We start from the raw sequence: 18,346 nt of genomic DNA, 5'->3' as shown, positions 1-18,346 counted from the left end.
TGAAACCAAAAGGCAACCTTCTTTTGGGTGGTGAACATCCTGGTCTGTAATTTTTGTTAACCTTCCACTTCTTGTCTTTGTGTTTCTGTAGCAAGTTGCACACACTGTTTTCCAGTCAGTGAAAGGTACTGCCTCAAAGATAACTGCTTCAACCATCAACGTTTCCTTTTTTCACGTTTTTGCTTGAGATCTTTGACTCATTTATTGTAAAACCTCACATCCATTTTTAACTTGTGTGTGTTTCAGGTATCCACCAGATTTACAGATTATACTAACAGGATTTTTCTTTTGTCTGTGCTAGATGTAACTCTGGTTGTGCTTTCTGTTTTCTGTCCAGGTGGACGTAATGTGACCATCTCTCTGCAATCCAGGACTGGTCACACCCACATGCCGTCAGTTGTCGGCCTACTTGTCTTCACTCAGTTCTGGTTCTGGTTTCCCCTGTCCCACTTTCTGTCACTGGCCTTCACACCAACTGCTATAATTGGCCTCAACAAGGACCTTAAGGTACTCAAATATATTTTATTTATAATTAGTCTTTGAATAGTAATTGTAGTGTATGGTCCCTATACAGACTAATGCAGCAGTGATTATTAAAACATACATTTATATATTTTGTTGCTTTTTTGGTGCAGCAAATATGCAGCTTCTTGCTGTGGTAACAACTGTTAGCAGCAGCCTCTGGGCTGTGAACCCATTCTGGATCCCTGCCACTCGCACGCTGTTGCCAAGGGATCATTGTGACATATTGTAGTATTAGACTGGCTTTAGTTGAACTTTATCTCTGCTTTGCTACCTGAACCAGCAGCACCTGACACCAAGGACACCAATGCAGTTTTATTAGCTGTGCATGCCCAGCTTTACAAAGCACCAGAGAATATGCTTGGTGTAAAGCTCCAAATAATACCCCAGTAATGGAGTGTAGAAGAAATGTGTGTGTGTGTTGGGGGGGCAGTAGGATCAAATACACTTGCTGCATCTGGGCAACGTTTGATGCTGGAAAACAGCACAATCCTCCACAAGCCTGAGCTCTTACAGCTGGACAAAGAGCATCCTTATTTTCAACTTTAGAAAAAACAAAAAGTTGTACCTTCACTTCCAGAGTCTTTCGTATACCAAAAACATCTCTCTCCTGCTCATTTTTCAGTTTTTTTTTTTTCTGCAGTGAATCAGCAGAACTACGAGGTGCTGAGAAATCAGCTCCTGCTCAGTCACTGTGTTGCAGTGATGCTCTTGGAGACAGTTAAATCATTTAGTTTCAGTACGCCGTCATAATCTGAAAGCTTACACTAAACAGAAGGCACCTGGTGCTGCTGTAGCTGGAGATCTTCTTTTATGTTTGTCTCGGTGGAGTTGACAGAGCACTTCTTCATTTTTACATAAGACTGCAGCTATGAGAAGAAAGTCACAGGAGCGACTGTTAAAATACAGTCAGGGTAACAGAACTAGAGCGTTGTCAAAAAACAGAATGAAGCACAGTCGTTTTCTCTTGTTGCTTACTACACATTAGAGCAGGTTAAATAAAGACACATTAAGGGCTCAGAAATGTCTGTGTCATCACGGTGATACATAACTCATACTAAATCATCCATATTTAAATTTTATGAAAATATGTCAAGTACTTTAAAAAATGCTTTACTTATCACCAAAGCGTTTGGCGTCACTACATAGTTATTGTTAACAAGAAGACCCGTCTAGCAAAACATCCATTAAAATGGTTGAATTTCAGGTTTAGTCTTTTTTTCTTTTCAGATGCCTAAGGTGCAGTACCGCTCTAACTGTAAGCCCTCCACCTTCGCCTACCCGCCAGCTTTGGAGGTTCCCAAAGAGAAGGAGAAGGAGAAGGTGAGAACTGAGGCGCCACAACACATCAGCTTGTTTTACTTTCTTTTTTCTGAATTTATTACCCAGGAAAGACGATCTGGCTTCATATTAATTTGCAAATAATTTAAAACCCACCTTGTAAGACTCATCATTTTCTTGCCCATCATGTTTATTATTTTAGCATCTCTGGCCTTTTTTTCTCAGATGCTTCACCTCGCAGCCCTAGATGCTCTCAGAGGATGTAACACAAGACGTTTATTTTGTGGTTGACTAGCTTTTGTACATTTAAAGGCGTGTTTGTGTAAGATCTAAATGTCGACAGTATTGTCTTACGTTGTGGAAATTCTTTGCTCTTTTTGTCTGCGTGGCAGGTATCCACTGCTGTTCTCTCCATCACAGCCAAAGCCAAGAAGAAGGAGAAGGAAAAGAAAGAGAAGGAGGAGGAGAAGATGGAAGTAGTGAGTGCCCCCCCCCCCTTCACTTTTGCTAATCTTATTTTATTTCCTTGATTGTTTTGATTTGTTTAATTTTTGAAACGTTGATTCATTTATTTATTGCTTATTTTAATAACTATAAACAGTTTAGAGAGAGCAGTGTTATCTCAAAAAACCAGAAGATGTGATGTAAATTAAATTATTAGCCTTTGTGGGTGGTCTCGTTAAATTAAAACTTTGGGACTGTGTTTTTATCCTACCCCTATTGGTTTGTGTTTGGTTTAAAGTCTCTGTCGACTCGTTTTTGGCTCCAGCTGAAGCAGCGGCTGCTCGAGGCATTTTTAACTTAAACTTATTTCCTTTTTTTTTTTTCTTGCCTTTTGTCGGCTGCTAAAAATGTAATTGCATGCTTTACTGAATACTGCCTGGTATTCAAATAAAGTCAGGGCTAAATGGAAAGTTATTGGGGTATTTGAGACATAAACCCAGTTATCCATTCTCTTAAGCTCTTTGACACCAAACACACACTTACCTTTATTTCTTTTCTGTCTATCTTGATCCCTGCACTCACCCACACCCAGCGTTTGCAAACACACTGTCAGTCCAGAGCCATTATAACTTTCACTGAGATTTTCTTTGGGCATAGGCAGCACATTTGATCCTCCCCACCATGCTGCACCTAGGCTCTGGTGCTGAGAGACGCACCTGGAAATGTCGGGCTCGTTCACATCTCCAGCTTCTGGTTTTTATTTGGCTCAACTTATTCAAATGGTGGTTGAAGGAAAGGAAAGGTATCCACTGAAAACTGTGGTCGGACAGTTCAGACTCAGCTCTGCTGTGGTTGTTTATGTTTCGATCAATCATTTTATCCAAACGCTTTTCTATCAGCGAATCATTTGTGCTTGTTCTTGATTATCTCATTTGGGGCTTTGCTTTTTGTGTTTGCTGAAAAGCCCAAAAACCACATACCATCAAATTACATTTAAAATACAAAAAATGCAGCAGATCTGATGAAGGAAATTCTGATTCTTTCTTCACAGGAAGTCCAGGAAGGTGAGAAGGAGAAAAAGGATGAAGAGAAGGAGAAAGAAAAGAAGAAAGAGGCAGAGCCAAACTTCCAGCTCTTGGAGAACCCGGCCAGAGTGATGCCAGCTCAGCTCAAAGTCCTGATAATGCCGGAGACCTGCCGCTACCAGCCTTTCAAACCGGTAATTCTACCAGATGATAGAACAGAAAACCATAAAAGATCACTCACATTAGGATTCAGCTTCTTGGTTGATTTTGGCCCTTGTCTAGTACCTAAAAGTCCAGAACCTACCCTCTCCAGAACTATAAAGCAGAGCTCTGGGGTCCCGATGTAAATGTTGACAGTGTTGTCACCCAATGAGCACTGGCCTCAGTCCTGTAAAGAGAACGTTTTGTTTGATTTAGAGTCCAGCAAGGAAAGCTCAGGGTATTACATTGTACGGTGGACCCGATGGAGTGCCAAAATCTTGTCTAAAGTTTGGTAATGCTGCCTTCCTTTTAAGGATTTGTTTTTGATTCAGAGGCGAGTTTAGGAAGAGAGGAGATTTTACAGTCTAAAAGTCTAAATCTGTTCATTGTCAAGGAATTTGTAAAAGTATATTTTATGGAGATTATGTTTCCTGTGGAAATGTCTCTGCTTTGTTTTTTTTTTTCTTCTTCTTTTTCTGGTGTGTCTGACATTTGGGTGTAAAGAAAAAAAAAAAAAACTCATTAAGCTTCACATCTTTGTGTGGGGCTTGATTTATACACCTGGATTTATCAATCCCAGATGAACTGTAGAGACGGGGGTGAGTCGTTTCAAGGCCCCGTCTCTGTGGTTGCCCTGATTAACAAGTATACTTGAATTTTGTTCAGCACTGTTACTAATTCTGTCTGTCTGTCACCAGCTGCATACAGGTGGGATCATCATCTTGAAGGACACCAGCGAGGAAGAGGAGGAGCTGGTGGAGCCCGTCTCAGCTCATGGACCCAAAATAGAGGAGGAAGAACAGGAGCCTGAGCCCCCTGAGCCTTTCGAGTACATTGATGAGTAGAAATGCTCCCAGAGCAAAGGTGTGTTCACACAAATCCTTCCTGTCAGCCATCAGATGTCCCCTTCATAGGAAGTTATGTTGCATGATAATACACGTGTTGCCTGTGCTCTTGTTTAAAAGCTTAACTGTGTTTCACTCATCGTTGCCCAAAGAATGTAAACATCCCTGCCATCTCCAAACGGCAGCTCAGAGGGCAAACCCTCCCACTGAACTGGCCACCAGCACTGGGTGCTAAATGGTTCCTGCCTGCTTGTTGTTTGTGTTGGACTGTCGCCGTCTGCCTCCCACGTTGGCTGTTGTACGTTACGAGACCGATGAGGTGCCAATAACCAAATTAGGGCCCCCGTATATAATACGGTATTTAATTTCTTTGTAAGGTTCAAGTGCTGTTTGACAGATTGAACGCTGCAGAAATCACTGCAGACTGACTTCATGGGTTTGGTTTGGATGCTGCAGACAGTGTAAGGGGCCAGTCGGTTGCAGTTACAGAAGGTTCAGCCTCAGGTCTCCAAATATCTCCAGTCACAGTCCTAAATCTGATGTCTGGTCTGTGAGCAACTTCAAGGGCTTCTGCCTGTCTCTGAAGAGCTGGAGTCAAGACTTATGTGATGTCTTCTGACATGACTGATGGTCCTGTTAGCATTTGTGATTCACTTGTTTTATTAGTAGCTTTAAATTCAGAAACTTTTGTTTCCTGATGTCTGTGGACTTTTTGAAGGAATTTGCTTAGATTATTTTGCTAACATATCACTCCTTTCTCCTTTTTTTTCTTTCCTCTTCAGGCATTTGAAGACATGAGATCCCTTCATCTCGGTCCCCTTTGTGTATCTGTGTATCCATCCACCTCCCTGCTTCACCTCCTTTTACACGTTTATTTTCTGCTCATTTGCCACATAGTGAATGTTTTACACTCTCATATTGTATAATTTTCAGTCTGTTCAATAAAAAAAATATATATATTGGAGGCTGGAGAGTGAGTGTTTATTTCAGTGGATATTTCACCAGGCATGGTGAAACTCCCATACAGTGGAACTGGTTTACATTTTCAGCACTCTGCAGCAGCTGCTGCAGTCTGTCTGCTGTACAAATGCTAAACAGCAGCGGGTGGCAGAGAAGTGTGCTTTAAGGCAAATGGTAAAATATTGTCCTACTACAAAAATGTGCGATCTGTTTGAGCAGAGAAGAAAGCTTCCATTGACGATGGTGTTATACTTGCTGTCCCCTGAGGGTATCATTAGTTTATGTAGTTTCTTAAAACTAAAGAAGCTATTAAAACTATTTCCTGCAGCTCTTGCATTGGTTCTAAATATTTTCAAAATCTGCAAGCTGTAACTGATCTTCTTAAACATTTTTGTCACTGACACATTAACACTCCCTTATACACTCGCTGAATGTCAGCTTGGTGTATAAAGGTCCCTAAATCTAAGTAATCAGTTGGCAGATGCTCTGAGCACCTCCTCTTTCTCATCTGAACTCCCCACGCTGGGTGAAAGAGGATGTTTGGCACATAGCTGACCCGCTTATACTCACCAACAAGATGACGCTGTTCAGAGAGGAGTCGACTATGAACGTCTAACAAATTTGAATTATGAACTAACAGCATTTCTGACATATATGTGTATATATTTTCATACAAAACATTAATGGCTCAATAGTTTGGTCGTTTTTGAATTGTAAAAATATACATAAGATTTTAAAATGATCCATTCATGCACTGTCTATACCTGTTAATTTCAGTACTTGGGAGCTGAAGCCTATACCAGCTGCTGTCAGGTACATCTTGGACAGGTCGCCAGTAATGTTAAGATTATAAATGTGTAAAATAGCAACTGCTAAATACAACACTCAGCCACTGGCTGGTAAATCCACCTGTATCTGAACGACTTTGCACAACACTCACACCTCCATAATGATCACAGTACTCCCCTGCAGCAGCCGCCTCCTCCTCCCCCATCAGGACGCCAGTGGGGGCAGGAAAAAAAAATGGTTCAAAGAATCTGAGTTCACCTCCTAATCGCTCAGTTACCAACCTGATGGCATCTGTGGGAAGCGAGCCCGAGTCACAAAGACTCCACAAGGTCCAAAGAATGTGTTACTAACGTCCTGGTACAAAACGCCTCATTACGCTCTCACACGTTTTATCCAGACCTTCACTGGTCCGATTATGTGCACACAGGTGAAATTCAAAATGCCTTCATAGTTTTTGGGGTTTTTTTTCTACTACAGATAAAAATCACTAAAAATAAACTATTAATACAAGCAACAGAAAAATGCAAAGCTACCCCTCTTAAGTTAAAATTCCTGAAGTGGCCAGCAAAATATTACACTATGTTGGGGAACACTTACCCCAACACCACCTTAACCATTAAAATACCAAAACAAGTTGTCAGCTTAATGGAGGAAATTTGAAAGAGTCATCTAGAGCGCAGGATCGAAGCTGCTTCATGAAACTTGAATCAGTCAGCAGAGGCCTGCTCTCCCTTTGCCACATTAAGCATGTGGTTATGATGTTATGGCTGATCGATGAATACACAAATTTCTTTGTTGTGGAGGTTTTTTTTTTCTGTCCTCCTTAATGTCCCTTAAAATCTGCCTTATAGAAACCAAACATTTGAGGGAGAAATATGTCCCAACTCTCTATCATAGGTAAAAACTTCACCTTGTGAAGAGACTATGCTTTAGAGGAATTTGTTTTATTATATTGTGGTTTTTGGTCTTCAGCATAGGATCAATTTTATTGTCTTCAAACGTTTTCCTGACTCTAAGTGTGATGGTTTTTGGTAAATGAAGCTTCCTGTGGAAAAGTGGTTTGGGAATCATTGAGGAAATAACACAGGCAGTTGTTTTCTGCATCACGTGTTGGAATGCCACTCATTTGACTTTCAGTGCGTAAGGCTGGTGGAAAAACATCTGAACTGAGCGGCTGTCAGACATGATTTGCAGCTTGTTCTCTCCAATCACGCAACTAGCCCATGTACATTTTGGCCAGACATATAGTCTAATCAGTTCCTCCCTTCACATTCCCACAAACTTGGTCATGGCCAACTATTTAACAAGGTTACTGACTCCACAGCATTTCCTTTTTTTCCCCTCATCTTTGTTGTCTGGGATCAAAGTTTTGATGTAGAGCACAGAGAGGAAAACACTCCTCTGAGGTCCAACTTTGACCTTAAACACCAAATCTATCATCACTGTTGCTCGGCATGTAGAGCCTGCTCGGTCACATCCAGCACGTCCTAAATATAGAGTTCACAGCTTTCTGTTACAGGACCACATTCCTAAAGGTGCGGTAACGCTGTGTATCCATACAGGAGGGAATCTTTAGTCATGCTTAAAAACCCTTCCCCCCTTCCCGTTTCCATCCTTGTTTCCAGCTAACATGAGTCGAGGTCCGCCTCCGTCTTCACTTCCAGAACATCTCACTAAATCATAGATGGGGTTATCTGAAGATATGTGGAACATCTGCCTCAGTTCAAAGCTGGATTTCATAGTTTTCATACTTCCCCATACTCCCCCTCATTCCTCAGTTTCTCCACCTGGCAGACAAACAGCTGACATGAATCAGTCACTCAGCCAAGAATGTTTAAAAGTTTCTCCATCAGTTTTAGATGATCCTCTCATCATAAGCATCATACTCACCAGTGCATTAATGTTCAGCGCAATTGTCGCCTGTTTTGACACCACAGATACTGAAATTTCTTTGAATCAAAATTAATATTTTCCTCAGAATTTAAGAATTCTGAATTTTTCTTCTTCTCACCTACCTGGATTTCCTGTGAAGATAGAATCAGAATTTAGGAATTTCTCAGTCATGTGCTCATAAAACAGCATCTTTTAGTAATTTTGCACCTCCAAAATCTTTAAATGAGAACTACAAATCCCCATAAAAGGAAAAAATTGGCTCTCTGGATGTGGAGAGAAGGTAAGTCTGTCAGCAAACCAGTGAACCAGCTGTTTAGGAAGCAGAGAAACCGAGCAGACGGAGCGTGTAGTCACCATCTGTGGATGCCGCGATGGTGACTGTGTTGATGAAAAGGATGGAGGGTCAGCAGCACTGTTAAAGCAAACAAGACCCACCAGAGAGCTCATTGGTCAGGTCAGCCAGTGACTTCCTGGCAGGACTCAAGGGCCAGCGAGTGATGTGCTGGTGGTCCATGATGGAGCCCTGGATGTTCCCCATGAACAAACTGGGGAGGTTGTGGATTTTGGCCTCAGTGGCCAGCAGCACAAATTTTCATCAATCTCTGATGGAGACGAGATAGAGGCCTACAACAATACAGTGTGGAGGATATATGATACAAGTTCCTGTCACAGTAGCTCCCAAATGAATTTCAAAAATACATTTATTGGTTTTTCCCTTTATTACCCTTTGCTTCCTTTTTTTTTTTTAGTATAGTTTTATTTACATCGTTTCATCTCTGTCCTCAAAGAACTCAAAGTAATAAATCCATAGTTGGATTAAACAAAGACATCAAGTCCCTTCATTCAGTTTCCTCCTGCTGCTGCAGAGGAAAGAAACCAATTAGTCAATTCACAGAAACCTCACCAACAGTAGTTTGGATTGATGATAACAAAAACAAAAGACGTGAAAGAAAAATGCTGAACACATCAGTTTCCTAAAACAAATTCTGTCTCACAGGTCTGCAGACAATTTCTTGACCTCATCGAGTATCTACTGTGAGCCTTAAACCTACAGCTGTGTATCCTCTACCTTAACCCCAAATGTCGAAATATGGCAGCCCACTGCTCTCTGGTAAACCTAAACAGGGGACAAATACAGAGGCTAGTTTCTTATTTGGGATGACTAAAGTGTAAATAGTTACTATTTCACTAAATTTAGTGTACGTATAGTGTTGGCTGCTAAAAGGGTTTTTGTTGTTAAAGACGTGGATTTGAGGCTGGAGAACCTGGGTTCATGTCCCTGGACTGGCAACACAGAAGAACCACTGTGGGTCCTTGAGCAAAAACACAAACCCAAACTACTCCATTGAAACCAGAATACCAGGCATCACACTCCTCCTGGTGAAAGCTACAGGACAAATTTCCCAGTTGAGATCAATAAAACATATTTTAGATAAAATGTTTTATTGGTGATTTGTCATTTTATTACATGGCATGATGACTAAATACAAGAATCTCCCATAACATTTTATTACAAAACCAATTAACTAACATCAAATTTCTGTCATTATTAGACTAATACTTTTGTATTTTTGCAGTTGTTGATTGTATCGATGGGTCATTTCATTGTTCATTTATGTGCTAATGCCTTTCATTAAACATTAAAGCCAAAATAAAACAAAAGATCTCATGTGTAAGTAAAGGTATCCTCATTGTGGAACTTTATAACTTGGTTTTTCAAAAAATAAAAAAAATTCACAGTACTTCTCTGGCTCCCCAGCTGATGGAATATGACAGATATTTTACTTTTTTTTTTTTTTTTTACAGTCTGTACTGATGCAGCAGACAGCCTGTAAATGTTAAGTTGTAGGAAGCACTCCATGTCGACGCATCACAGGTTGTTTCTGACTCTTGAAGGGCATCTTTGGGAACATACAGCACGTTCTCAGCCTTGCTGCCACATGGCTGCCTGTTTACTAAATCACACCCGGCTCCTGTGACTACAGTTTACAGCGCTGACATTCGCTTGGCCCTTTTGAACCCAAGACAAATGACTGACGTCAAAACAGTTATGAAGAGTTATATATTGTTCCCTATGGTTGCTGGCAACTGTCAGCAGCAGCTGCTGTGCAGGACAAGTGGCAATTCTGAGCTCTACATTTAAGTCCAAAGCAGCACTTCATTGAATAATTACCTTCTTGAAGCCGTTTTCTGTTTTGTTCTGAGCTGCATGAAACTTTGGAGACAAAGGCAGGAATCTCCCCAACAGATAAAAGAAACTATAACCGATGCCAGAAAACCAGGCAAACGTTTGCAAAGTAAAATCTGTTTCAGACTTTTTACATAATCGTGACTTCATCACACCTAAAATATTTAAGTACGTATGGTTATGAGCTGTTAAATGTGATTCACACAAATACTGAAAGGACTGACGGTAAAGTAGTTTTTGTCTGAAAAATGCATGAATTCCTACAGATTTTAGAACATGGTCTCGTGGTTTTAATAGTCGTTAATTAAGATTTGGCTTTTTGGATTTTTTTTTATTTGAATTTAAATTCAGGTTTTAAGACACTGCTTTGGGCAATTAACCATTAACTAATCATTAGTTGTATAAAGATGGTGTTGGAACTTGATCAACTTGCTCTATGGGCAAAATACTTAGTGTAGAGAGAGCTGAAAATGAACTTAAAAAAGGCAAATTCTTCAGAATTTCTGCACCACAAAATTATTAAATGTTGATATAAAATTTAAAGCAGTTAATTTAAAAAAATTGAAAATAAATTGTGCTACAGCATAAAGTAAAGATTGCTTTAACAATTGTAAATGGTACAGGAAATCATTTGAGGGGACTTTTTCCAGCCACAGATTAAAACTTTTTTTTTAGACAAGTGAGTGTTTCCTTATGAGACAGACTCAAACTGTGGACTGAGTTTTTAGTGGTGAAAGAGCACTATACCTGGAGCAACATGGGGCTCATTCAGTTGTCCCCATAAAGATCAAGACAGAGACAGTTCTGTCATGCAGTATAGGGGGAAAGGGAAGATATGATCATGAAATCATTTATTATGACTTTTGAGTCTGTACATGAATCGTATTAAGTGAAAAAATAAACAGCAACTGTTTCTTCAACTATTAATACCACATATTTGTTAATGGGTTGAATTTAAACTGAGAGTCTACATTTTAATTCCATCTTTTATGCTTTCTAAAATCCAGTGATGTGGTGTGCAGACACCAGACTAGAAAAACTGCTTCACTGTCTAAATACTCAGGGATCTGACTGATTACATGTTGTAGCATCTGGATAACAATGGAGTAAGAACATCAGAATTTGATACAAACACAACATGAGACGTTTTGGCTTCATCATGTGATTTGTTGACAGGAAAGAAAAAAGCTTGTTTAACTGTCTCACAACAGTAGCTGTTTATAGAAACTTGTGTGTAATTTACTTTTATACAAATTTGCAGCTGGTTTGGGGAATTTGGCCAGTTCTGGTCTGTCTACAAAGGTCATTAATCTGACCTCTGGGATCTCGCTGCCTGAACAGACTCATAGTGCATTCAGTCCTGTTAATCTTAGCTCCTCTGGGTGTCAGAACAGCTGGACTCCAGACCTGTTTGAGGAGCAGCAGAAGCTGGGAAACCTGTTGGAAAGCCTGACGGATGACTGCTCACCGTGGCGTGGAGCACTGCCCTCTGGGGAAGCTTCACTTGGGAGGAAAAAAAAATCTAGTGGAGGCATCCAGGTCTGGTCATTCAGGGAATACAGGCTGTTGAGACATAAACTAAACAAGCATAATTTCTGGAGAGTGAAGCGTGGATCTGCAGGCTGGTGAAGGTGGTGCATGGTACAACACACTGGTACACGTTGTCTCACACTTTACTGTGAAGATACTGTGGTACAAACAATGTGTACTCATAACACTGCACCTATTCATGCCGTCTGTCCATTCATCATCAGCATTTAGAAAATACAGGCAGGACTGTTTGGATTTTCATCACAAGGCTGCACCAAAATATGAAACCTGAGCCTTTTTGTTCGATGTGAGTGCAGGCGCCGTAAACATCAGAGCTCTTGGCAGAGGATTTAGAGACCACAATTGTTCCGTGTGGAACAAATGTTTAAGGCATTTCTTTAACAGACAGTGGGGTTTGAGGGGACTCGCTCTCCCCCTGCATTGTTCTTCAAACCTTAAACTACTCTTTCATGCAGCTGTGTTGGATCTTGCACACTTAAGGAAAAATTTGAGATGCTTGTAATTCATTTGAAAGTTTCCTTTCATAGTTTTTACAAACCAGAAGATGAGCTTGTAAAATTTATGGCACCAATCTTAATTAAAATCAGCTAAACATCAGGCAGTAACAACATTAAAGGCTTCTTCCTCATGCACGATTCACTTAAAATTTTGCTCTCACTTGTGTGTTTTCATCTAGGTAGCATGTTTCTCAAGATATATTTCTACACATCAAAAACCATAACTAAGCCTGTTATTAATTAAATTAACAAACTAAATGAAAACCTGAACTGGCTGCTAATAGTAGTATGATGTTTTCCTTTTACTCAAACACATTTATCTGCATTTTCACTGCATGATCTTCTAAGTTGATTATCTCAGTCACTCAGTAGCAGCATAACAAAGGAAACATCTGGACAGGAGCCCTGAACTCAAAGTTATGACCCAACTTGCAGATCACACAGTAAAATATTAATATGTCAGCATGTTGATGTGAAGCAAATCCAAACACCTAAGATGAAATCAATAAAATACTTGTGGCATTGGAAGTAAGTGAAATGATCTCATCCCACAACACCAGCCTTTTTATTTGTTTAAAGAAAATGAGTTTTCAGTCATCACTGGACGTGGGGACTTGTTAACATGAATGTGCTCAACAGTTTGGGCCCTGGCAGTCGAAGCAGCATTAATGGGGCTTGGCCCTCTCAGCGTTTGTTCACATGGTGTTTTTATGAAGGGAAACGTCTCCAGCGGCGGCCCTTCATTTCTCCACAGGCGATCAGACCACAGACTTCCTGGAAAAGGCTTGGAGGCTAACTCATAGAGTCCAGAGTGTTCGATGCACAGCCCAGATGGGAAAGGGTGCCACGCATTGCGTGACCTTTAAAGTCTAATCATATGTATAAACCCCATTTCCAGGAAAATTGGAAAAAAATTTAACCTGTAACATTTTAGATCAAAGAGATTATTTTCTGTGTTCACTGACCAACTTCATAGTACTTAAAAAATTAATATATCTAGACTAATTTAAGATTAAATGCCAAAGCAATACTCAAACAAGGTTGGGAGATAAGCAAAGAAATATTTAATTATATACAAGTAACACAGTCCTGGCAGGTTATCCAATCAGTGGATTAAGATATGACAGGTGAGGGTGTCAGGATTGGGTATAAAAGGAGCTGCCACCAAAGGTTTGGACTTTCCAAGCATGGATGGGTCATGGCTTAATACTTTGTGCCAAGCTCAGTCAGAAAATCATCAAAACATTTAGAAAAAAAAGGGCTTAGTGCAAGATTGCAAAGAAAAGTGGTCTTTCAGCATTTACAGCAGATAATAATCTCAGTGTGTAAAGTTTAACAATGGAAATCACTGTTTCAGCCCTCTGGCAGCTCTGTGTGGGAAACTGCCCTTCCATTATCAACAGCCAAAAAGGCCTTGGAAGTTCTTTTGGAAACCATTTTCATTCAACACAGACCTCAGGTTGATCCAAAAATATAATGTGAATCCATATGACAAGTACAAACCCACATATTGATGGGTATTTTGATATGAACTCTGAACTAAGTTTTTTTGGTGCAAAACACCTTGATGGAAAGAAAAACCCAATGGGCTGCACGGTGATGTGGTGATTAGCACTGCAGCCTCACAGCAAGAGGGTTGCTGGTTTGGGCCTTGGCTGGGGATGGGTTTAAACAGTGGAGTTTGCATATTTGGATGTTTGGATAAATTGGTCACCCTAAATTTTCCCAATGAGTGATCACGAGTGGTTGTTTGTTGGCCCTGCAATGAACCAGTGATCTGTGTAGAGTGTACCTTGCTAATTGTTGGGATGTGCTCCAGCTTTCCCGCAACCCTGAAGTAGAATAAGCAGTATAAGAAATGAATGAATTAATAATAACAATAATAATTAAAGGATAGAAAGACAGTGTGTGTTTGTTCTGCAGTCAGACTTTGATTCCACATTTCAGCTGGAAAAGAACCGATGTCTGGTTATACAGTACATGTTAGAGATAAGGCTGATATAAGTAAAAGGATCAGTGTTTACAATCATATGGGGGTATCCATGGCATTAATTGCACTGGGTCACTTGCATAAGCGTGAAGGTATAATTGTTATATAGATGCATGTTGGATTTTGAAGACATATGCCACCATCAAGGAGATGCATTTTTTCTGAAGGTTATTTCAGCAGGATAATGTGAAGTTCTGTAATTAAAAAAATAGTCATCATTGTTTTGTTTTGAATTCTTCTTAACTTTCATTACAGGCTAGCAGCTAGCATCAGTCAGATTCATTTAAGAGCAAAATAAGTAGAACTGACACCTAATGTTTTTAAATCAGAACTGCAACTGTGTCGAAAGAGAAAAACACGGAGAGCGTGTTTCCTCCCTCCACCCTCCCACTTGGAGAGTTTCACGCTTGTTGTCGGTTTGTGAGAGGACGGTTCATTTATATACAGTCTATGGAGGAACGAGAACATAGCACCAGCAAACATCACGATGACGAGCCGAGATGATGCACACACAGTAAGTTGCTATGCTTTGCAATGCTAGCACGTTAGCATAAATTAAGTGTAAACAAAACTGTGGGGAGTCGCATATGATTGGTTAATGAACCAGGAAGTAGGAAAGAGCTACACAGTGCACTCAAGTTATTCCATCACGCAACTCTTACTTTGAAAGAAGAAAAACATGACAAAAACATTGTTAATGTAGGGAGACAGATTCTTTATAGGGAAGCTTCCTTTTATCCCTCGCAACAAATGAGAACATTTTAAATTATTTTTCCAGAAAAAATCCTAATTATTTAGCCTTTAATTTTCAATTGCATCATGCAAAGTGCTCATTCATCATCTAGTTCTCAGTTATTTCAAAACTTAATTTGATTCCAATGGAAAAGAATAACTTGTAACCCTAAAATGTTTTGCAATCTGGAGCTCAGAGATGAAAAACGATCTTTCTTTTCTGACATCATTGCTAAGAACAGCAATAATGTCCCCCACTGTGGGACAAAGAAAGGATTATCTTATCTTATCTTATCTTATCTTATCTTATCTTATCTTATCTTATCTTATTTTATCTGATCTTATCTTAATGTTCACGCTTTGTTCATTACTGTTGACAGACTAACTAATCCTCCCGTGTCAGTAACACCAGAACTTCTATCTAACTGGATCGGTTTTCTCCAATCAGTTCTAAAAATCTGAATGAGATCACTGGCTATCTGAAAACCACCACTTGCTGTCTTGACTGCCTGCCATCTGGGTTTTTTAAGAATGTTTCAGGATGCATGGCCTTAGATATCTTACAGATTGTAAACATGTCTCTGCTTTCAGGTGTTTTGCCTCAGACCCTAAAAACAGCTGTCATTAAGTCACTACTGAAAAAGAAAAAACTAGACTCCTCATAAATGAGCAGCTACAGACCAATATCAAACCTCCTCTTTCTTAGTAAGATTATAGAAACAGCTGTCTTTCAACAGCTACACAACTTCCTGACAATAAATAACTGTTTTGGTGTCCACTAGTCAGGTTTTTTGCCACACCACAGCACTGAGACTGTTCTAGTTAAGGTCTTAAATGACATCCGCCTGAGCACAGATAGTGGAAACATTTCAGTCCTGGTACTGCTGGATCTCAGTGCTGCATTTGACATGGTCGATCATAACATCTTACTAGACTGGCTGAAAAACTGGGTAGGACTTTCTGGCACTGCAATTAATTGGTCTAAGTTCACTTTAAAAGACAGGAACTACTTTGTGTCTATAGGCAACTATAAATCTGAGTGAACCAAAATAACATGTGGGGTTCCTCAAGGCTCCATCCTGGGGCCATTGCTGTTTAACATCTACATGCTGCCACGCTGTTAAGTTATGAAAAACAACTAAATGTGTTACCATAACTATGCTGATGACACAAAAATCTACATAACCATCTCACCAGAAGACTATAGTACGATCCAAACTTAGATCAGCTGCACTGATTAAATTAAAGATTGGATGTGGAAATGAAGACAAAACTGAAATAATAGTTTTTGGAGCCAAAGAAGAAAGATTAAAAGTCAGTACTACAAACAGCAAAGTTCAAAACTAACAACCAAGCCAGAAATCTGGGAGTGGTTATGGACTCAGACCTGAATTTTAGCAGTTATATTAAGACAGTTGTGAAGTCAGCTTATTATCACTTAAAGAACATATCGAGGATTAAAGGACTGATGACTCAGCAGAATTTAGAAAAACATGTCCATGCATTTATCTTTAGTAGACTGGACTACTGCAACACTGTCCTCACAGGTCTCCCTAAAAAGTCCATCAAACAGCTGCAGTTAGTCCAGAACGCTGCTGCTTGAGTCCTCACTAAGACCAGGAAAGTAGATCATATAACTCCAGTCCTCAGATCTTTACACTGGCTTCCTGTCTGTCAAAGAATTGACTTCAAAATCCTGCTGTTAGTTTACAAAGCACTGAATAGTTTAGGACCAAAATACATTCAGGATCTTCTGGTTCGTTATGAACCAACCAGATCCCTCAGGTCATCAGGGTCAGGTTTACTTTCTGTTCCCAGAGTCAGAACTAAACGTGGAGAGGCAGCATTTAGCTTCCATGCTCCTTACATGTGGAACAAAGTCCCAAAAAAAACTGCAGGTCTGCTGACTCAGCAGTTTTAAACCAGGGTTAAAACTTTTCTATTTGCTGCCTTTTACCAAAGCAACTGTTAATTCCTCACACTGGAACTTTTGTTTCTTGCATTTTATTTTTCTGCTTTTATTTACCTTTTTTAATTACTTTTTAAAGGTTGTTTTAATGTACTTTTTTAATGCTTCCTGCACCTCGCTGTAATGCTTTTAATGTTTTATGTAAAGCCTCTTGAATTGTCTTGCACATGATATATGCTATACAAATAAACTTGCCTTGCCTTGCAACATAGATCACACATTTCCAGTATGACTTCCAGGTGGGAATTTGTGAGATGAAGGGCCACCTCTAAACCGAAGTTGTTGATGGTCTTTCTTCTTTCTGAGAATTAAACGCAAGTCTCATAACAGCCTCCATGGGAATAAAGTGCATAAAGAAACGTCTGTTTCAATCTCTTGCAGCCACAGCTGAGCTACACATTTCCATTTGCTCCTTTCTTTACTGCTGTCAGCCCGCCCTACCTTCAGTTAAATGTCAGACTGGAGCTGCAGCACGGACAGGACAGTTGGAGCCGGATGGAGCTGGTAACAGTTAACCTGCACGTTATGTTTCAGAGGTTGTGCTCTCTATTTATCAGAAGTGTGTCCAGTAGTGTTGAGGTGAATTATGATTGTGATTTGTTCTCAGGAACATTAGTTTGCAGCAGACTAAACACATATGTTTGCCTACTGTACACACACACTCACACACGCACATATGCTTTTTAGCTCATTCAGAGTGGTGGGCACTGCTGGCCTGTGTGCCTCCTTTTACACAGCTGCAAAAATAAACACACTGTAATTATTAAAGGTAGAATGAGGCTGGGCAACGAATTAATGGCATAGGAAAGGATTCACGTCATTGATGAGCATGTACGGGCGATTGAGGCAGTATGAATAGATTCTTTATATGCAACAATCTTTTTATCTCAGCTTAGGTCAAATAGACTTGGCTGAACTTATTGAGGCAGCTGTGTAAGTGCACTTAATCTGCTGTGACAGTTAAAAACAGACAGAAAGACGTCGTGGATTATAACAGAAAAAATTCATACAGCCTTCAAACAAGCAAACCCTAAAGGTTTCATGTATCAGGAAGACATGTAAAAATGATCTGATGCTTACCAAGGCTTTACAATTTAGGTAAATAAAGCCCTAGGTGAGTGAAAATACATGGCAGAAAACACTAGTATTTTTTATATGACAAACACTAAGCAAAAATACAGAAGTAATGTGTGAAAACGTGCACTTCATGATTTGAAAGCTTTTGATAAAGTAATTAGGTATTTTTTCTGAATAACATCATCAGTTTCTCACATTATTGGTCCAGTTTTCCTGACAGTGTTGCTTTGGTTTAATGAGGTTTGCAGGAATTTGTTTATTTACGACTAAAGCATTTTAGTCAGGATGAGGTCTGGACTTCGGGCCCCTGCTATATTTCCACTTGTACTTTTTCAGCCACTCTGGTGTAGATTTTCTGCTGTTTGGGATCGTTGTCCACAAC

At 39.8% G+C, this 18,346-nt stretch overlaps 1 protein-coding gene across 1 annotated transcript in view; it reads left to right on the top strand.

The window, feature by feature from the left end:
• The window catches only part of psmd1 (proteasome 26S subunit, non-ATPase 1), a 34,747-nt gene extending 29,467 nt beyond the window's left edge, over positions 1-5,280 (top strand). The window contains exons 20-25 of the mRNA XM_042005903.1: positions 338-507; positions 1,753-1,845; positions 2,196-2,282; positions 3,299-3,466; positions 4,172-4,337; positions 5,101-5,280. Coding sequence (XP_041861837.1) covers positions 338-507; positions 1,753-1,845; positions 2,196-2,282; positions 3,299-3,466; positions 4,172-4,318 — 665 coding nt within the window. The 3' untranslated portion in view covers positions 4,319-4,337; positions 5,101-5,280. The remainder of the gene's footprint in view (positions 1-337; positions 508-1,752; positions 1,846-2,195; positions 2,283-3,298; positions 3,467-4,171; positions 4,338-5,100) is intronic.
• Positions 5,281-18,346: the final 13,066 nt, after the last annotated feature.

The sequence above is a fragment of the Melanotaenia boesemani genome, chromosome 14, assembly GCF_017639745.1.
Source record: "Melanotaenia boesemani isolate fMelBoe1 chromosome 14, fMelBoe1.pri, whole genome shotgun sequence".
Lineage (NCBI taxonomy): Eukaryota > Metazoa > Chordata > Actinopteri > Atheriniformes > Melanotaeniidae > Melanotaenia > Melanotaenia boesemani.
This window is presented reverse-complemented; position numbering and strand designations above follow the sequence as displayed.